At 47.8% G+C, this 22135-nt stretch overlaps 1 protein-coding gene across 9 annotated transcripts in view; it reads left to right on the forward strand.

The window, feature by feature from the left end:
- Positions 1-22135, forward strand: part of CTIF (cap binding complex dependent translation initiation factor) — a 313773-nt gene that overhangs the window by 202914 nt on the left and 88724 nt on the right. For 7 of the 9 annotated variants that reach the window (XM_082641323.1, XM_082641324.1, XM_082641322.1 and 4 more), the window contains 2 exons: positions 12307-12799; positions 15497-15796. In XM_082641323.1, coding sequence (XP_082497449.1) covers positions 12307-12799; positions 15497-15796 — 793 coding nt within the window. The remainder of the gene's footprint in view (positions 1-12306; positions 12800-15496; positions 15797-22135) is intronic. The other 2 variants (XM_082641328.1, XM_082641330.1) reach the window with 1 other exon arrangement.

The raw sequence follows: 22135 nt of genomic DNA on the forward strand, positions 1-22135 counted from the left end.
ACAATAACTGCTCTAATTCAGGCAAACGCCCTAGAGAAAACTGGCTCCACCCCACACATGCCAGTAAGGGCCAAACGAGGGGTTGAGATTCCACCTTTGCCAGGCTGTGACGAGGCACCCAAACCTTGCCAGGCTGGTGTCAGTGAAGCTGGGTGGGGAGTTGAGACTCACCCCTGGAGGGCACTGAGCACCCCTCCCTCTGTGTCAGTGGAGGCCATGTGGGGAGCAGCAGTGCAACACCCTGCCCCTCCTAGCCAAGGAGGTGTCTGTGTGTGGAACCAGAACCCCCCACTGTGCCCAGCATTAAAGAGGACCCCCTTTGCTCTGTCAGAGAAGACGCAGTGGGGAACCTGACTTCTCCCCCGACCCCGCAGTAATGAGGCAGCACAGCCCTTTCTACTACTGGACCAAGGTAAGAGGAAGCCAGCCAAACAGAAGGTTTGATTAAGTCCAGAGTCTCATAACATAATACCCAAGATGTCCAGCTTTCAACTGAAAATCTTCTGTCACACCAAAACCTTGAAAGATCTCAACTGAATGAAAAAAGACAATACATGTCAATGCCAAAATAACAGAGATATTAGAATTATCTGACAAAGATTTTAAAGTAATCAGGATAAAAATGCTTCAAGGAGCAATTTGGAACACACATGACACAAATGAAAAACTACGTCTCAGCATATAACAAAGAATCAAGTGAAAACTTGAGTTAAATAAAAAACTCAATGGATGGACTCAACAGCAGAATGGAGGGGACAAAGGGAAGGCCAGTGTCCTGGAAGATCGAACAATATAAATGATGTAGTCTGAGCAACAGCGAGAAAACAGACTGAAAAGAAGGCACTGAGCTTCACAGACCTGAGGGAACATAACTGAAAATCTAACAGACATGTCATCCGGGAGGTAGAGGAAAAAAAGGGTGTGACTGACAAATGACCCAAAGAAATAATGATTGAACACTTCTCATGCATTGCTGGTGGGAATGTAAAATGGTACAGCCTCTCTGGAAAACAGTTTGACAGTTTCTTTAAAAATTAAATACGCAACTACCCTACGACCCAGCAATGGTGCTCGCAGGCATTTATTCCAGAGAAATGAAAACTATGTCCACACAAAAACCTGTAAACAAATGTTCCCAGCAGCTGTCTGCCCAAGAGCCAGTAATTGGAAACAACCCAGATGTCCTTCAGTGGGTAAGTGACTAAACTCACTGTTACATCCACACCATGGAATACTACTCAGCAGTGAAAAAGGAACAACTGTGGATACATGCAGCCACCTGGATGGATTGCCAGGGAATTATGCTGAGTGAGAAAAGCCAATCCCACTGGGCTAAATACTGTATGTATACAACATTCTTGAGGTGACAAAATTGTAGACATGGAGACTGGATTAGTTGCTGCCGGAGGCTAAGGAGGAGGTAGTGGGAGGAAAGTAAATGTGGCTATCAAAGGGCAACATGGAAGATCCTGGTGGTGATGGAAATGTTCTGTGTCTTGATTGTATCAGTGTCAAAATCTTGGTTGTGATCTTGAACTATAGTTTTGCAAGATGTTACCATGGAAGGAAACTGGGTAAAGGATACAAAAGATCTCTCTGTATTCTTTCTTACAACTGCATTTGAATCTATAATTATCCCACAATAGACAGTTGAGAAAAATAAATTTATGTTCCTTTAGAAAACACAAAAAGGAAAAGAAAACTCCTCATCCCATGCCCTAGAGGTATGGACTGTTAGCATTTTGATGTGTATCCTTCCAGTTTTTTTATGCATATGAATACTTGCTTTAAAACACAGCACCATGCTGCATGTGTTACAACACATGCTACAGAGTGAATTCTTCACCATGTTCTTAATTTCTCCACAGTCCGTTTTTCACTGCTGTTCTAAACACTGCTGAGATGAATATCCTTATTCCTACATCCCTGTGCTTTGATTATTTCCTTTGGATAAGTTGTCACACGTGGATACATTGCAAGGTCCAGTGGTTTACATGTTTTAGAGGCTTTTGTAACCAACTGTCAAATTTCCCTCCAGAAACATACTAATTTCTACTTCTAATATACAGTGGGTTGTAAGTTACTGTCTGTGTGGAAAGAAAAAGAAGCTTATACACCTGTCTCTCACTTAAGACTTTAATTCCCCCTGAAAACCCTGCCACTTAGGGAAAGCTTTTCTTTTAATTTTTTATTTTTATACAATGCTTAAAGGTTACTTTCCATTTACAGTTATTACAAAATATCAGATATATTCCCAGTGTTGTACAACACATCCTTGAGCCTATTTTACGCCCAGTAGTTTGTGCCTCCCACTCCCCCACCCCTATATTGCCCCTCTGCCCTCCCCACTGGTAACCTCTAGTTTGTTTTCTGTATCTGTGAGTCTGCTTCTTTTTATTCACTAGTTTGTTGTAGTTTTTAGATTCCACATATAAGCAATATCATACTGTATTTATCTTTCTCTGACTTATTTCACTTAGCATAATGCCCTCCAAGTCCATCCATGTTGTTGCAAATGGCAAGATTTCATTCTTTTTTATGGCTGAGTAGTATTCCATTTTTTTTTTTGTGTGTGTGTGTGTGTGTGTGTACCACAATTTCTTTATCCATTCATCTGTTGATAGACACTTAAGTTGCTTCCATATCTTGGCAATTGTAAATAATGCTGCTATGAACACTGAGGTGCATGTATCTTTTCAAATCAGTGTCTTTGGTTTTTTTGGATATTTACTCAGGAGTGAAATTGCTGGGTCATGTGGTAGTTCTATTTTTTTGTTTTTTTGAGAAACCTCCGTACCATTTTCCACAGAGGCTGCCCCAATTTACATTCCCACCAACAGTGTACAAGGGTTCCCTTTTCTCCACATCAACACCAACATTTGATATCGGTAGAAGGGAAAGCTTTTCAATGAAAAATTTTTCATTAATTTTAATGGGAAAATGATCCATATAACCCCAACCCAAGACACCCCCAAATTTTCACAGTTACAGAATTATTGCCCCTCGGTCCAGATGGCAGAATAGAAGGATGCGGAATCTGTTGCTCCTCACAAGTTCATCAAAAACACATTTACAGATGAAATAATTCCCATAGAGCTCCTGCTGAACAGTAGTGGTAGACTTCGGACACCTAAAAGAATGAAAGAAAGAAGAAAAAAGAAAAAAACGAAGAGAATCAAAAAAGAGACCAGCAACCCTGGCAAGAAGCTGAAGGTGAGGAGAAGTCCCCACATTAAGAAAGACTCCCTCATGAAGGGGAAATGAGCTGGGACAGAAAAGGAACTTCAGGAGATCAAAGGAGAACACTGCAGATGGTCTATGGAAGGCAAGACAAAGTAAGAACCGCACACATGATCTAGACGGCAGCTGTGTGCATTCCAGCCTGAATCGTGAGTCACCTGTTGTGAAGGGGAGCTAGGTGCTAGAAAGAGGGGTTTGGAGTGCAGAGCCAGGGAGAGGACAGCCCTTGGCTGTGAAAAAACAGCCTGAAGGGACAGGAGCAAGGGGCACCACAACCGGGAAAGTCTGTGGAAAAAGCCTGAGACACCATAGCAAGGCATCATAGTAGCGTGGCATGCAAGGGGCGGAGCTGCCATTATAAACCCCTTCCCCATCCGCTTCTTCTGCCTCTGTGGGCATTGGGAGGGACTCCCACCAGAGCAGGTCCACCCGCCCCTCATGCCAGGGTCATCTTTGCCTGCACCGCCCACCCCAAAACCTCCTTGGGAATCAGCTCTGGGCACCCCTGCCTGGGACAAGAGTCCACCGAGGGGACTCTTGGCAGGGTCAGAGGGCTAAAGCGTGGGGTTGGAAGAACAGACCTGGGGAGAGAAACGCAGTTGGCCACGCAGGTACAATAGAAGGGACAGGACTGAGGGGACGCGTGGCCAGGAATGCCCCTAGAGGAAGAGGGGTCTGCCTGGAAAGCAAGGCACCATTGTTGAGAGATGCACTGGGGGCGGGGGCAACAACGTTCCCATACACCAGCTCCTGCCACTGCAGGTACTGGGAGTACCCAAGTGGGCTCCAAGCAGCTGCTGCTTTCGCTCCCACTCACCTGGGCAAAGATCAGATGCCTGAGGGCAGCACACAGGCAGAGGTGGGGTTAAAACCAAAACTGAGCCTGAAGGGTGGTGCAACTAAGGAAGAGAGACAGAAATTTTTCTATGCAGCAGCACAAGCTGTGAATTAAATCCCCAAGATCGGCTGGGTAATCCCTGCATTTGTGGAATATCTGAATAGACAATGAGTGTTTCAACATCTGAGACCAGTCTAGCCTTTGCAGCACTCGACTTTGTGGACAAATACACATGGGAATCAGGCCAAATCAGAGTCTGAGCTGGCCTCACAGTGTCCACAGCAGGTCCAGAGACCTACCTAGTGGGGTCGGGCCTGGGCCTCCAGGGTGGGAACATAGAGTCCAGGACACTGGAACACCAGAGAATTCCTGGGCCCAGGCAATATTAATCAGCACCTGCATTCCTGAAGGTATCCATATCAACACCAAGACCCAGCCCCACACAACTGCCTGCAGGCTTCAGTGCTAAACACCTCACACCAAACAACCAGCAAGACAGGAACCCAGCCCCACCCACAGTAGACAGGCTGCCTAAAGTCATACTAAGCTCACAGACAGCCCAAAACACACCACCTGACACAGCCCTGCCCATCAGAGGGAAAAGACTCAACTCCACCCAACAGAGTGCAGGCACCAGGCCCTCCCACCAGGAAACCTGCACAAGCCCCTGGACCAACCTCACTCAGCAGGGGGCAGTCAACAGAAAGAAGAGGAACCACGACTCTGCAACCTGCAGGAAGAAGTCCATAAATACAGTAGTTCAGACAAAATGAAATGACAGATAAATATGCTGCAGACAAAGGAGCAAGGTAAAATCCCACAAGACCAAATAAATGGAGAGGAAATCGGCAAGCTATCTGAAAAAGAATTCAGAGTAATGATAATAAAGATGATCCAAGATCTAGGAAATAGAATGGAGAAAATACAAAAAACGATTAACAAGTACCTAGAAGACCTAAAGAACAAACACTCCATGATGAACAACACAATAACTGAAATGAAAAATACACAAGAAGGAATCAATGGCAGAATAACTGAGGCAGAAGAACGAATAAGTGAGCTGGAAGATAGAATGGTAGAAATAACTGCCGACAAACAGAATAAAGAAAAAAGAATGAAAAGGATTGAGGACAGTCTCAGAGACCTCTCAAACACACCAACATTCGAATTATAGGGGTCCCAGAAGAAGAAGAGAAAGGGAAGGGGCCTGAGAAAATAGTTGAAGAGATTATAGTCAAAACTTCCCTAACATGGGAAAAGAAACAGTCAATCAAGCCCAGGAAGCACAAAGAGTTCCATACAGGATAAACTGAAGGAGAAACATGCCAAGACACATATTAATCAAGCTTACAAAGATTAAATACAAAGAAAAAATATTAAAAGCAGCAAGGGAAAAGCAACAGATAACCTACAAGGGAATCCCCATAAGGTTACCAGCTGATTTTTCAGAGAAACTTTGCAGACCAGAAAGGAATGGCAGGACATATTTAAAGTGATGAAAGGGAAGAACCTACAACCAAGATTACTCTATCCAGCAAGGATCTCATTCAGACTCAAGAGAGAAATCAAAAGCTTTGAGGACAAGCAAAAGCTAAGAGAATTCAGCACCACCAAACCACCATTACAACAAATGCTAAAGGAACTTCTCTAGGTGGGAAACACAAGAAAAGAAAAAGACCTACAAAAACAAACCCAAAACAATTAAGAAAATGGTAATAGGAACATACATATCTATAATTACCTTAAATGTAAATGGATTAAATGTTCCAACAAAAAGACACAGACTAGCTGAATGGATACAAAAACAAGACCTGTACATATGCTGTCTACAAGAGACCCACTTCAAACCTAGGGACATATACAGACTGAAAGTGAGGGGATGGAAAAAGATATTCCATGCAAATGAGAATCAGAAGAAAGCTGGAGTAGCAATACTCATATCAGACAAGATAGACTTTAAAATAAAGAATGTTACAAGAGACAAGGAAGGACACTACATAATGATCAAAGGATCAATCCAAGAAGAAGATATGCAATTGTAAATATCTATGCACCCAACATAGGAGCACCCCAATACAAAAGGCAAATGCTAACAGCCATAAAAGGGGAAATCAACAGTAACACAATATTAGTGGGGGACTTTAACACCCCACTTAAACTAATGGACAGATCATCCAAACAGAAAATAAATAAGGAAACACAAGCTTTAAATGACACAATAGGCGAGATAGATTTAATTGATATTTATAGGACATTCCACCCGAAAGTGGCAGAATACACTTTCTTCTCAAGTGCTCACAGAACATTCGCCGGGATAGATCACATCTTGGGTCACAAATCAATTTAAGAAAGTTGAAATCATATCAGGCATCTTTTCTGACCACAACACTATGATATTAGAAATCAATTACAGGGAAAAAACTGTAAAAAAATACAAACACATGGAGGCTAAACAATACGCTACTAAATAACCAAGAGATCACTGAAGAAATTAAAGAGGAAATCAAAAAATACCTAGAAACAAATGACAATGAAAACACGATGACCCAAAACCTATGGGACACAGCAAAAGCAGGGAAGTTTATAGCAATACAATCCTACCTCAAGAAACAAGAAAAATCTCAAATAAACAACCTAACCTTACACCTAAAGCAACTAGAGAAAGAAGAACAAACAAAACCCAAAGTTAGTAGAAAGAAAGAAATCATGAAGATCAGAGCAGAAATAAATGAAGTAGAAATGAAGAAAGCAATGGCAAAGATCAATAACACTAAAAACTGGTTCTTTAAGAAGATAAACAAAACTGATAAACCTTTAGCCAGACTCATCAATAAAAAAAGGGAGAGGACTCAAATCACTAAAATTAGAAATGAAACAGGAGAAGTTACAACTGACACCATAGGAATACAAAGGATCATAAGAGAGTACTACAAGGAACTATATGCCGATAAAATGGACAACCTGGATGAAATGGACAAATTCTTAGAAAAGCACAACGTTCCAAGACTGAACCAAGAAGAAATAGAAAATATGAATAGACTAATCACAAGCACTGAAATTGACATTGTGATTTAAAATCTTCCAAGAAACAAAAGTCCAGGACCAGATGGCTTCACAGGTGAATTCTATCAAACATTTAGAGAAGAGCTAACACCAATCCTTCTCAAACTCTTCCCAAAAATTGCAGAGGGTGGAACACTCCCAAACTCATTCTACAAGCCTACCATCACCCTGATAGCAAAACCAGACAAAGATATCACAAAAAAAGAAAATTACAGGCCAGTATCACTGATGAACATAGATGTAAAAATCCTCAACAAAATACTAGCAAACAGAATCCAACAATACGTTAAAAGGATCATATAACATGATCAAGTGGGATTTATTCCAGGGCTGCAGGGATTCTTCAATATATGCAAATCAATCAATGTGATAACACCATATTAATAAACTAAAGAATAAAAACCATTTGGTCATCTCAATAGATGCAGGAAAAGCTTCTGACAAAATTCAACACCCATTTATGATAAAAACTCTCCAGAAAGTGGGCATAGAGGGAACCTACCTCAACATAATAAAGACCGTATATGACAAACCCACAGCAAATATTATTCTCAATGGTGAAAAACTGAAAGCATTTCCTCTAAGATCAGGAACAAGACAAGGGTGTCCACTCTCACCACTACTATTCAACGTAGTTTTGGAGTCCTAGCCACGACAATCAGAGAAGAAAAAGAAATAAAAGGAATATAAATTGGAAAAGAAGAAGTAAAACTGTCACTGTTTGCAAATGACATGATACTATACAGGGAAAATTCTAAAGATGTCACCAGAAAACTACTAGAGCTAATCAATGAATTTGGTAAAGTTGCAGGATATAAAATTAATACTCAGAAATCTCTTTCATTCTTATATACTAACAACTAAAGGGCAGAAAGAGAAATTAAGGAAACAATCCCATTCACCATTGCAACAAAAAGAATAAAATACCTAGGAATAAACCTACCTAAGGAGTCAAAAGACCTGTACTCAGAAAACTATAAAACACTGATGAGGGGACTTCCCTAGTGGCACAGTGGTTAGGAGTCCACCTGCCAACGCAGGGGACATGGGTTTGAGCCCTGGTCTGGGAGGATCCCACATGCTGGGGAGCAACTAAGCCCGTGCATCACAACTACTGAGCCTGCGCTCTTGAGCCCGTGAGCCACAACTACTGAAGGCCGTGCACAGAGAGCCCGTGCTCCACAACAAGAGAAGCCACCGCAGTGCGAAGCCCGTGCACCACAGCAAAGAGTAGCCCCTGCTCGCCGCAAGTAAAAAAGAAAGCCTGTGCACAGCAACAAAGACCCAACGCAGCCAAAAATAAATTAATTAATTAAAAAAAAATAAAAACACTGATGAAAGAAATCAAAGATGACATAAATAGATGGAGCGATATACCATATACTTGGATTGGAAGAATCAATATTGTGAAAATGACTATAGTACCCAAAGCAATCTACAGATTCAATGAAATCCATTTCAAATTACCAATGGCATTTTTCACAGAACTAGAATAAAAAATTTTACAATTTGTATGGAAACACAAAAGACCCCGGATAGCCAAAGCAATCTTGAGAAAGAAAAACAGAGCTGGAGGAATCTGGCTCCCTGACTTCCGACTATACTACAAAGCTACAGTAATCAAGACAGTATGGTACTGGCACAAAAACAGAAATATAGATCAATGGAACAAGATAGAAAGCCCAGAGATAAACCCATGCACATATGGTCACCTAATCTATGACAAAGGGGGCAAGAATATACAATGGAGAAAAGACAGCCTCTTCAATAAGTAGTGCTGGGAAAATTGGACAGCTCCATGTAAAAGAATGAAATTAGAACACTCCCTAACACCATACACAAAAATAAACTCAAAATGGATTAAAGACCTAAATGTAAGACCAGACACTATAAAACTCTTAGAGGAAAACATAGTCAGAACACTCACTGACATAAACCACAGCAACATCTTTTATGACTCACCTCCTAGAGTAATGAAAATTAAAACAAAAATAAACAAATGGGACCTAATGAAACTTAAAAGCTTTTGCACAGCAAAGGAGACTTTAAAGAAGATGAAAAGACAACCCTCAGAATGGGAGAAAATATTTGCAAATGAAGGAACTGACAAAGGATTAATCTCCAAAATATACAAGCAGATCATACAGCTCAGTATCAAAAAAGCAAACAACCCAATCCAGAAATGGGCGGAAGACTTAAAAAGACATTTCTCCAAAGAAGACATACAGATGGCCAACAAACACATGAAAAGATGCTCAACATCACAAATTATTAGAGAAATGCAAATCAAAACTACAATGAGGTATCACCTCACACTGGTCAGAATGGCTGTCATCTAAAAACCTACAAACAGTAAATGCTGGAGAGGTTGTGGAGAAAAGGGAACCCTCATACACTGTTGGTGGGAATATAAATTGATACAGCCACTATGGAAAACACTATGGAGGTTCCTTGAAAAACTAAAAATAGAGCTACCATACGATCCCACTACTGGAAATAGAGAAAACCATAATTCAAAAAAACACATGCACCCCAATGTTCATAGCAGCACTATTTACGATAGCCAAGACATGGAAGCAACCTAAATGTCCATCAACCAAGGAATGGATAAAGAAGATGTGGTACATATATACAATGGAATATTACTCAGCCATAAAAAGGAATGAAATTGGGTCATTTGTAGAGACGTGGATGGACTTAGAGAGTGTCATACAGAGTGAAGTAAGTCAGAAAGAGAAAAGCAAATATCGTATAATAACGTGTATATGTGGAATCTAGGAAAATGATATAGATGATCTTAGTTGCAAAGCAGAAATAGAGACACAGACTTAGAGGACAAATGTATGACTACCAGGGGGGAAAGGGGTTGGGTGGGAGGAACTGGGAGACTAGGATTGACACATATACATTATTGATACTATGTATAAAATGGACAACTGATGGGAACATGCTGTATAGCACAGGGAACTCACGTAGTGCACTGTGGTAACCTAAATGGGAGGGAAGTCCAAAAGGGAGGGGATAGCTGTATGTGTATCACTGATTCCTTTTGTTGTGTGGTGGAGGCTAACACAACATTGTAAGGCAACCATACTCCAATAAAAATTAATTTAAAAAAATTTATCAAGTGAACAGTGAAATTGAGTTTATATAAGTAATAATAATTTTAGAGCAAATAAATACAATTTTGTTCATGAAATGCAGTGCAGCAAAGTTCTGTTGTACCTGCCAAAGAGATGGATTACAGACTGGGACGGGGGCCTCATTCCCTAGACTGTAACGTCTTCTCTCCACAAACTTTCTTCACTGGCTTTACAACTTTGAGAGGCTCATGGTTATTCTGTTCTCCAAATGCACTTCAAATAAGGTTATGGCATGGAAAACACCATGAGGGTGAAGCAGAGTTGGAACACAGGAGTGCTTTAGTGATGGAAGCAGCCCTTGAGCTGCTGGACTGAAGGGTCCTCAGAATACCCCCACTCCCCTGCTCTCCTTTAGTCTTCAAATCAACACATTTGGGGTTTGTCCCGTGATGTACACCTCAAATTTGTTCCATATGATAATCTCTGCTTTGAAATTGTCAAAAAACTCGATAAGCCTGTCTGCCTAAAACCACCATGTTAAATATCACTTCTGTATTGCTCAGCTCGGGCTGCCATAACAAAATACCACAGACGGGGTGGGTAAACAACAGAAATTTATTTTCTCACAGTTCTGGAGGCTGGAAGTCCAAGGTCAAGGTGTCAGGTTTGGTTTCTTCTGAGGCCACTCTTCTTGGCTTGTAGGTGGCTGCCTTCTGGCTGTGTCCTCACGTGGGATTTCTTCTCTGTACCTGCATCCCTGGTGTCTCTGTGCATTCAAATTTCTTCTTATTATAAGGATACCAGTCATGGGAATTCCCTGCCGGTCCAGTGGTTTAGGACTCAGCGCTTTCACTGCCAGGGCCCAGGTTCCATCCCTGGTTCCCGCAAGACATGCGGCACGGCCAAAAATAATAATAATAATAAGGATACCCGTCAAATTAGATTAAGGCCCACCCTAACAGCCTCATGTTAACTTAATCACCTCTTTAAAGGTCCTATCTCCAAATGCAGTCACATGCTGAGGTCCTAGGGGTTGAGGCTTCAACATGAATTTGAGAGAAACACGATTCAGCCTATAACAATTTCTTATAGCATATTTTGTTAGTGGGTTTGGGGGCAGAAATGTCAGTGTACCCAAAGAAAGGTTGTGTAACAAATGGTATAACTTTTCATGAGTCATGATGGTTAAAAAGTCATTGACAGGGGCTTCCCTGGTGGCGCAGTGGTTGGGAGTCCACCTGCCGATGCAGGGGACGCAGGTTCGTGTCCCGGTCTGGGAAGATCCCACATGCCGCGGAGCAGCTGGGCCCGTGAGCCATGGCCGCTGAGCCTGGGTGTCCGGAGCCTGTGCTCCGCAACGGGAGAGGCCACAACAGTGAAAGGCCCGCGTACCGAAAAAAAAAAAAAAAAAAAGTCACTAACAGGATAGTTGTTATCAGATACAGTTCTGTGTATATATCTTTACTGGAACATGCATAGAATATGTTCACAAAATGGTAATGGCTGCTTCAAGAAAACATACTGGGTGTCTGGGGACAGTCAGGAGGATTCACTGTATACTCTTATCATTTTAATTTTGTTCCCTACACATGTACTAACGCATATTCTAACAAGGGAATAAAATACTTATTTTAGGGCCTCCCTGGTGGCGCAGTGGTTGAGAGTCCGCCTGCCGATGCAGGGGATACGGGTTCGTGCCCCGGTCTGGGAGGATCCCATATGCCGCGGAGCGGCTGGGCCCGTGAGCCATGGCCGTTGAGCCTGCGCGTCCGGAGCCTGTGCTCCGCAACGGGAGAGGCCACAACAGTGAGAGGCCCGCATACCGCAAAAAAAAAAAAAAAAAAAAAAAAAAACAAAACTTATTTTAAGTCAAGGGTTGACTTAAATCCTATATAATCACCGGGACCTGTCTGTCATATTCTCTGCTAGTATCCCCAAGCCACATCACAGAGACTGGTGCATAGGAGGCCTTCAGTAAGGGTATTGAAAAAATGAATAAATGAATTCCTTCTAATGTTTGGACACAGGGACCCTGGCCAGCGGCCCCAGTGACCCTCTTTGTCTTTCCGCTTTGGTTTGCAGGCGACAGCAGAGACCCCCAGGAGGGAACAAGCCTCAACAGCACGGTGACCACCCACCGGGCACTGCCAAACACAACAGGGACCACCAGAAATCCTACCAGGGGAGCTCAGTGCCCCACCCCTCAGGGAGGTCCACCCATCACGGCTACAGCCAGAACCGGCGCTGGCACCACAGCAACATGAAGCATCCACCAGGCGACAAGGGGGAGGCAGGCGCCCACCGCAATGCCAAAGAGACCGTGACCATGGAGAGCCCCAAACTCGAGGACGCCCTGGGGGATGCCGGGCACAGCGGCCTCGAGCCCCCCTGCAGCCCTGATGCCCTGGCCCCGGTGGCTTCCGAGAGGCTGCCCCTGCTGCAGCCAGGCGGTCCGGAGGCTGAGACAAAGCGTAAAGACAGTATTATTTCCGAACGCAGCGGGGAGCGGCCCAAAATTACCCTGCTCCAGTCTTCCAAAGACAGGCTGCGGCGAAGGCTGAAAGAAAAGGTACCGGTAATTGAATTTTCCTTGTTCTCTTGCACCAGGGAGGACAGTGAGAGGTAGGCATCTTGGTAGGTGGGCTCGGGCTTGCGGACCTGGGGAGCCTCGTGGAGGGAGGCTCATGTGGCCCCAGCACACCTGGTCAACACTGCCGAGGGACCCCCGGCCACCAGACGGCAGGCCCATGGCCAGCTCTGCATGTGAACCCCCTCCAGCACATTCCACCCTCCAAGAGCCCCGGGTGAACACTCGGTACCAGCCCCCAGCCTGAGAAGGGAGGGGAGGCAGAGGCATGTGCCTCCAGGTGATGGGAGGTGGGCAGAGAACGCCTGGTTCTTCCCTCCAGCATTATCTGGTGGCAGATACGGCCCTGTTAGTGCTAAAGGGCATCTAAGGAAAACACAGAGCCTGTAACATAAGAATGCTTCTCCCGAAGGCGAGTACCAGGCTGCGCTCCCTGCCAGGGGAGAGCAAAGGTGAGCTGGGCAGAGTGCAGCAGACTGGCCTCAGCCTTGCCACTCCCCGCCTTCACCAACCAGCAGTAGGGAGGGGTCTAAGGGACAAAATTTAAGGAGGCACTCACTCTCAGCATCACGCAGATGCCCATCCTGCACTGGCACAGCCCTGAGAAGGAGGACCTCCTTAAATTTTGCTCCGCAGGAGCCTCACATTCCTCACCCTACTCCTGGCCCTGGTCTCTAGAGCCTAGTTCACAAATTCAGGAAGAGATGCCCCAGGCCTCCAGAGAAGGGCTGGAGCTCTGTCCCTGGCAGCGTTAAGCCCACTCTGTGCACCCTAGCTCCCCATCCTCAGCCAAGGGTTCAGGTAAGGTCACCTTGGAAAGGAGCTGTTCCCAAGAAAGGCCAACTTGCCCCCAGCTTTCCTCCACGGAGTCCTCCTTTTGGGGCTTCTGCAGAGCTCGACGTTCCGGGCTTCTCCCTGGCATCTCTCTATGGCCTTCTCTCCTCCACCTTTCACCTCCGAGGCCAGGTCCACACTCAGGCAGGACAACGCAGGTCAGACCTTTTCCCTGATCAGTTCTCGAAGGTGACATGCTGCTGCTGGCATCCTTACAGCCCCTGGCCCCCACCCACTGCTCCCTGTGGGGCAGGCGGCTGTGAGGTCCTGGAGGAAAGCCTCACTCATTCCCTTACGTCCCAAAGATAAGAGCCTGGAAGAGCTTCCCAAGTGATGACCAGTGTGTGGTCTTTGCCTGAAGAGCTTCTGGAACAGATTGCTGCAGTCCAGCCAGGGAGAGAGGATTGTTAATTCTCTCCAGCTCCACTGAATGTAACCACAGTGCCACAGAGAGGAAACAACATGGGCTTTAGAGTCCAGCAAACCAGCTCAGTCTTCACTCTGCCTTTGAGTGGCTAGGTGGCCTTGGGCAAGTCACTTAACCTCTCTGGGCACACCCCCCCCCCCAGTTTACCCATCTGTAAAATGGGTATAATACTATCCACCTTGCAGACAGACTGCAGAGCAAATGCCATAAGTTGTGTGAAGACCCTCGAGGGGTTATTCTATACATACTGACCACTATTCCTGCCCTGGGGCCCACAGGGTTGGGGTGGGGAAGGAGGGGGGAAATAGAACAGGTAAGGTAGATCCATAGCGCCCGTATTTCAGCTTCAAGAACTGCCCTCAGGTGAGGCCTCCTGGACTCCTGGACCGGGAGGAATGGGCTTAAGCAATAGCAGGGCTAAGGGAAAGCTATAGACCATCTCACCTAACCTCCTCATGTTACCAGGGAGGAAAATGAGGCCCAGAGAGTGAAACCACTTCCCAGAGCCATCCAGCTAGAGACAGAGAGCAGATTCTAGGACCTGGGTCTGAGCCTCCCTGCCGTGGATTCTTCTCTTGATGCCGGAAGGGCAAACATGGGGCTTCCCTTTATGTCCCTGAGCCTGCCCTTTAACCCTGGTCTCACATCCCAGCAGTTAAGTCAGTCATTTTCCTGGCCACCAATCTATACTTCTGAGACATCAAATGCCATTTTCTTCTTCCCCCAGCGCAGGTCTGGTCCCAGTTGTAGTGAAACCACTTAAGGGTGTAGGGTTTTTTATCTGAAGTTTCCCTCCTCGAAGTGCCAGGTGTTTTTGTGGCACATTGAGGGATTCCTTGGTGTGCAGTGCTTGTTGTGAAAAGCCAGCACAGTCTCCATAGGACACAATGCCAAGGCCGTGTCACAGGGATCCCCACACCCAGAGGACATGATGGTCCTCGGGCTGAAGGAGCCGAGGTCTGGAGGACGAGGTGGCCACTCCATGGGCGCCTTGAACCAACAGAGCAGGCATTTTGGACGCTACCTCCTTCCTCACCTCGTCTTCCCACCCTCGTTTTATCTTGGCCCAATTTCTTATCTGTTATTTTATTTCATCTTTTATAAGCCCCATTAAATCATTTGTAGATTGAGATATTTAATGTGTATGAGGCAGAGCCAGTGTGTATGAGAATCCTGGGTAAGAGCTGTAGCTCACAAGAAGGATCCACCCAGGGTGTCACAGGGGCCAAGAAAAGGGTCAGCAGAGAGCCTGGGGCCCCAGGGTCCATGGTGAAGGTCGGCATTCCCGGAGGGATCAGACCTCAGGTTCTAGAAGGTGGGGCGGGTCCTTTCTGAGGGTGGCAGCCCCCACCTCCACTGGCCACCCCTCCACAGAAAGCTGGGCTCCGCTCAGGCGCGACTCGGTTTGTCTCCCGCACCCCCAGGATGAAGTGGCCGTGGAGACCACCAACCCTCAGCAGAACAAGATGGACAAGTTGATTGAGATCCTGAACAGCATGAGGAACAACAGCAGCGACGTGGATGCCAAGCTCACCACCTTCATGGAGGAGGCCCAGAACTCGACCAACTCTGAGGAGATGCTGGGGGAGATCGTCCGCACCATCTACCAGAAGGCCGTGTCCGACCGCAGCTTTGCTTTCACGGCCGCCAAGCTGTGCGACAAGATGGCGCTCTTCATGGTGGAGGGGACCAAGTTCCGGAGCCTGCTTCTCAACATGCTTCAGGTAACGGACGCCGACAGCTGCACCTCCCACCCCTCCCGCCAGTGGGTTATTACTAGAGAGAAGGCTGCAGATTCTGACCACAGTTGAACTTGTCCCAAGTTGCACCCTTGCCCGATTAATTACAGAAAATAAAAAGGCACTCACGGGGCAAGGGATGAGTGACGGGATTTGCGTGTGTTTGTGTGAGGGCCCCATGGTTACGATGGACCAATATAATGTCATAGGCGCTTCATGTTTACCCAGCCTTTCCCTCTCTCTAGTTCCCTGATAGGAGGGCTGGCTCTTGTCTTCACAGGCTCTGTGCCTTGACCTCTCCGCGTCCCAGCAGACATACACGTGCTGTGGCCTCCTCTCTTCTTCCTCTTCCTCCTCGCCGGGACCGCCCTCCAGACCCTGCAGGTGGTGCCCTGGTTGTAGCTGGTGCCGAGATGGGTCTGAGCAAAAGGCATAAGGGCCTCGAGGAGGCAAGCTTTGACCTGTCTGCCAATGCGCCTGGGCCTCTTGAAAACACTTTTAGGGCCAAGGGGAAGCGTGGAGATCAAAGACCGTCTTGTTCCTTGGTGCTATCCCACGAAATCCCTCCACCCCAGAGAACGTAGTCCTGCCCCTCTTTATTCCTTCCTCCGTGGGTGCCGGCGTCCAGTGATGGTTTTACTGGGGTGTGTAATGGGCATGGGCATGGGTGCTTAGGCTGAGCCCAGCACTGTTTGATCTCATAGGTGGAGAGCTGAAGGCCTATACGTGCTCTTTCATCAGGCGTGGTAGCAAGTGAACTGGTCCCAGAACTGGTGGCATCAGGGAGAGGTAGCAGGTGGCACAGCGTGGTGGCCATGCCAGGCCCAGGGACTATTCCTTGGAGACTTGGCTGTGGAAAATCATCTGTAATCATGCTTTGTACCTTAGGCTAGTTGAGATATGAAATGAGTTTCAGTCCAGGTAGGGTAAAACAATAGCTTAGAAGTTCTGAAAGTAGGATTACAGAGCTGGAAGAAACCACCTGCAGGTCTGTCTTAACGAGGGTGACCATATAATAGGTCATCCAAACCATGACACTTTTTTTTTTTTTTTTTTTTTTTTTTTTGCGGTACGCGGGCCTCTCACTGTTGTGGCCTCTCCCGTTGCGGAGCACAGGCTCCGGACGCGCAGGCTCAGCGGCCATGGCTCACGGGCCCAGCCGCTCCGCAGCATGTGGGATCCTCCCGGACCAGGGCATGAACCCGTGTCCCCTGCATCGGCAGGCGGACTCTCAACCACTGCGCCACCAGGGAGGCCCCCATGACACTTTTGAGACTGGGGGCTCTAGTCATAGTCAGGCCGAGACCCCAGGTGTTAACCAGGATATATGGTCACCCTGGTCTTAGCCACCTGGTTTGCAGTCTTCCCTCTCTTCCCTGAGAACAGGGTGGGAGGAGCCCCCTCCGAAGGCTGCCCATGGGCTCCATCCCCGCCGTCCTCTCCTCTTCCCAGGGAGACTGCTCACTGCAACCCGAGCCTCGCTGGCCAGCCTGGGCTGCTTCTGTCCAGCTCCAGGCACCGATCGGGTTCCCATTCCTGGATCGCCCACGCTCCCCGGTGATGAATTCCCTCATTACCTGAGGGATTTGCACATCGGGCATGTTCCTCACTCGCCGGAATGTCCTGGGAGAGTGTGGAGGGTGACAGTGGGAAGCAGCCTGTCTGCCACGTACAGCCAGGCACGGGGGAGTCAGGGACAGATTGGCCTGTGGCCTCGGCTTTTATCAAGAGAAGGGCCAGGATAGGGCAAGACTTCTAGACAATAGTTGCCAGCTCCAAATAACCTAGCCAGAGCCAGTGGTAGACAGACACACAGGGCGTGAGACGAGATGCACCCAGGAAGGAAGGGCCGCTGGCAGCAGGGGCCACCCAGGATCCTGCCCCGGTCAGGCTTCTCTTCCAATGACCCGTGGTTAGAGCGGCCTTGCCCACAGTGTCCAGCAGAGCATCAGTCCTGGGAAATGCTCAGCCACAAACGGAGCTTCGTGGCCCCTACACCCGCCTCTCCGTCAGCCACAGAGTGGACTGGCTTAGGCCAGCAGGAAGGGAACCTGTTTGGCTACGTCCAACTCAGTGAAATCCCCTTTGCATTCCCCAGCTAATGACTTCTTGTGGAATTAGTGTGCTGAGAGACACAGTTTGGCAAACACTAGCGCAGGGAAAGAGCACCAAACCGAAAGTCAGGAAACAGGGCTTCTCGGCCTGATTCAGCCATCGTCACCCGGAGCTTGGCCTCTGCAGCTCCTGCTGGGAAGGTGATTGGCTGCTCCACACTGGTCAGTGAACCTTATGATTTTGCGCTGCTAAATATGAGTCGGGAGCCTCAGGGAGGGCGTGAATGGCCCCACGTGAGCTGTTTCCTTTCTCTGTCTCTCCTGGCCCTGTTAGTGACATGAAACAGTCCTGGGTCCCTCTCATCCTCAGAAACTTGCTTACCCCATATTGGGGCTCGGTGATAGGTCTGTCATGTGTGACAGGCTTTGGGGGCCAGCCCAAGAGACCCAGTCCTGCTAGTGTCACTTGTCTCTGGGACAGAGGGGGACTCTCACTCCCAATCTGCCATTTGCCTGGAGGGAGCATTTGTGGGTCAGATATTTAGAAATCAAAATGTCCCCTAGACCCTACCACCCGCTTCATCTCCTGCAACCCCAGCTTAAGTGTAAGAGGGAGAGGGCTGGAGCTGGACACTCAGGCCTCCTGGGTCACTGTTCAAAGCCCTTTGGCTCCCGTGGAAGGTGGGCTGAATGTGCTGGCGTGAGGCTGCCCCTAAGCTCCTAGCAGACCCCAGGTTACAAGGCCTGGAGGAAGCCAGCACCGCGTGTCCGTCAGGACCCCCTCTGCAGCTGAGGAGGTGGCGGGTTGGAGTTGGCTTTCTAGGCAGCATCATACATGGCCACTCACCACCCCAGACCCACAAGGCTCAAGAAAAGAGAGCAGTGGGCATAGCTCATTAAACCCCACTTTCCTTGTGACCCACAGGGGTGTCATTTTTCACCTGCTTTCATCTTCTGGCCAACCTGATTTGTATCCCTTCCCCGGCCAGCAGTCCTGGGCCTGGCCCCCAGCGCCTTCCCCCTGCTTTCTCCCGCTGAGGTTCGCGCTCAGCTGCATGCACTCAAGGCCCACTGCCTCTGGATCCCCAGCCAGCCCCTGGTTCAGTTCGGTGGCCTCTGAGATGCCCCTCACGTGGCCAGGTTTCGCCTCTGCCTCCACGTACAAGTTCTGAGACCCGACTTAGTGATTCTGGCTGCAAAGCGGACAGGGTGTGAAGTGCCCTATGAGCACAGCTCCCAGCAGCTGTCCTTGGATGTTGCCCTCCTTGGCCGACCGCTTTCGCTTTCACTGCCTGGGCTTCGGCAGTGGGAGCTGGCAGCTCGGCAGGAGAGGGGCAGGCTCTGATGTAGTGGACACTCTTTGGCACAGTGTGGCGCTGCCTGCCAAGCTGGGATGCCGCCCCCATGGAGAGGCAAGTGGGCCCAGGGGGAAGTCAAAAGACCTTTCACCCTTCGCAGCCAGACTCAGCGTTGTCATCTCAAGAAGTCCAAAAGCACCACCCTCATGAGCATGGACGACACCAGAGACCTTGGGGTCCCAGGGGACCCCTGTCACCAATCCACAGCTCAAAACTCATCTTCAGTGTTTACATCTAAACTGAGTCTTTTTGCCTTAGATGTGGTCATTTTCTTAGTAATGTTCTTGTAAGTAAAATGCTACTTATTAAACAGATATTTCTCGGATGTCTGTTATGCGCCAAGCCTGCAGTCTTCATTAGATCCGTGCTTCTCAAACTTGAATGTGTGCTTGAATCACATGGGATTTTATTTAAATAGAGGTTCTGATTCAAGAGGTCTGGGTAGAACCTGAGATGCTACATTTCTAACAAGCTCCCAGGCGATGCCCATGCTGCCGGCCCAGGGACCACACTTTGAGTACTAAGACATCGGATGGCTGATGGTTTGTAGGTGGTGGGTCAAGTTCATAGACAGGCCAACTGAGGCACAGTCTTTTATTGATGTGATGTCAGAAGGGGGGATCCAGCCTGGGAATACTGAGTTCCAGTCACCAGGTTTTCTTTAGGGCATTGGCTCTCAGCCTAGCTGTCTGTTAGAATCTCATGGGGAGATGCTTTTATTGGGTTGGCCAGAAAGTTCGTTCGGTTAGGGAATATGTTGTTCAATAAAGTTCTTGGTGAAAATGAAAAATGTGTCTCTTATTTTTATTTAAGGCTGAACGAACTTTTTGGCCAACCCAATAAAACATACCAGCGCAGGGGCTCCCCCCTAGACCAACTGAATTAGGTTCTCCAGGGATGGGCCTGGGCATCCATTTTTAAAGACCTTTCTGGCCGATTCTGTGGTGCCGCAGATTGAACACCACTGTTAGAAACTTACTCCAGAGATGCCCTGACTGTGCCACCCTTGTCACTTAGGAACCACTGTCACTTATGAACAGCCCTGCCTGTCACCCTGTGAATCAGCCAAGAAATGTGTCCCAGGTACTGGACTCTGCTGAGTGACGTGAAGGATTCAGAGCCTGAGCTGGTGGGAGAACACCAAAGCAGGAGACGTCAGCCCCCGAGACAATCCTGTCACCTTGCCCGGCCCCGGTTTCCCCTCTGTGCCGTGAGAAGCTGGGCTGGACCATCTCAGGGGACCTTTCTCACATACCTCGCTGTCCTGAGATTCCTCCTGGGAAGGCTCCACACTAACCGTGTCAGCCAGGTGGAGGCTGCCTCTCCTCTCCCGCCCGCCCCATTTCTCTCTGCTCTCAGCTCCGTTCCCCAGGTCCTTTTCCTTTTTCTTGGTCTCAGGCATTTGTCGAAGCACCTATCACATGTTTCAGGAAAAGGGCCTCACTCTCAATCCACGTTGCCAGGCAAGGCCACCAGTAAAGCTGAGGAGGTGATTCGTTTCCCGCCCGACCTGCCTCACCCCACCTCTTTCCACCCGGCTCCCAGCTGCATGATTGCAGGGTCCCGCACCCACGCGGCTATGAGCACTAATGGGTCCTGACTTCCAGGAGAATGTGGGCTGCCCGTGGCCCCTGGGTTACAGAGGTCACCAAAACTCTGCCTTGATCCTCACCAAGGAATTGTGGTACGACGAGGGGAAGCGGGCTCTGGTTTCACAGCGAGGTGAAGAATGAGCGTGCCTCTTTTTATGGGACCTTTGGAATGACAGGAATTGGAGGCCTGAGCCCCCTCCACCCAGCACTGCCCCGTCACCACCCTGGGCCTTCCACTCGCGGCTCAGGGAATGCTCCTTTGCTGAAATATGCTTGGGTAGTATAAGTTCAAGCCCTCCTCGGTTGAAATGTGTGTGCCCTGTTTAGCCAAGAGGTGTCTGCATCTGAGCTATGCAGAGCAAAGTATTATTAGAGCAGGCATCAGTGTGTCTGTAACTGAACCCAGCTCTCCCTAGCAACCGTTGTCAACAACACATCTAACAGAAGGAGGCAATACCTTTTTTTGAAGAAAAAAAAAACAGAAAAAAACCCTCACCTCACCAAGTCGTAAACACAGCAAGGCTGTTGTGAAAAGACAACGCAATTCAGAATCTGGCATGTGACCAGGTTTCAAAATAAATTGCTGTCTGCCAGCACCTTCTAGAAGACAACCTGACCTGGAACTAGAAAATGGATAAACTCTCCAGAGTTTTTAGCTGGGTCACCCATTAAGCATCATCTTTGGGGCTTTTGATACATAGGAACTCAATTGCTTGGTGAACGGGCTCCGTGGGGCCTCTGGGAGGTCTCTGGGAGTGATTTTAACTGTGGGTTTTAGCCCCAGAAGGGGCACTCAAGATCTCCTGGTCTGGCTGCCCCACCAGTGAATCAAAATACAAGCTGCATCTTCAGGGCTTATGTGACCCATCACCCCACTTTTACCCTGTTTCTGCCATCTCTGTCCCCGTCTTTTTTCCACATTTGCTGGCTTGGGCAAAGGGACTGGGCTGTTTCTCTAACTCAGCTCATAAAAGGGAACCTTGGTCTTCCCTGGTGGCACAGTGGTTAAGAATCCGCCTGCTAATGCAGGGGACAGGGGTTAGAGCCCTGGTCCGGGAAGATCCCACATGCCACGGAGCAACTAAGCCCATGCGCCACAACTACTGAGTCTGCGCTCTAGAGCCCGCGTGCCACAACTACTGAGCCCACGTGCCACAACTACTGAAGCCCGCGCACCTAGAGCCTGTGCCCCGCAACAAGAGAAGCCACCGCAATGAGAAACCCACGCACCACAACGAAGAGTAGCCCCCGCTCACCGCAACTAGAGAAAGCCCGTGGAGCAACGAAGACCCAACACAGCCAAAAATAAAATAAATAAAA

This window comes from Mesoplodon mirus (assembly GCF_964341445.2).
Source record: "Mesoplodon mirus genome assembly, chromosome: 13".
Taxonomy (NCBI): domain Eukaryota; kingdom Metazoa; phylum Chordata; class Mammalia; order Artiodactyla; family Ziphiidae; genus Mesoplodon; species Mesoplodon mirus.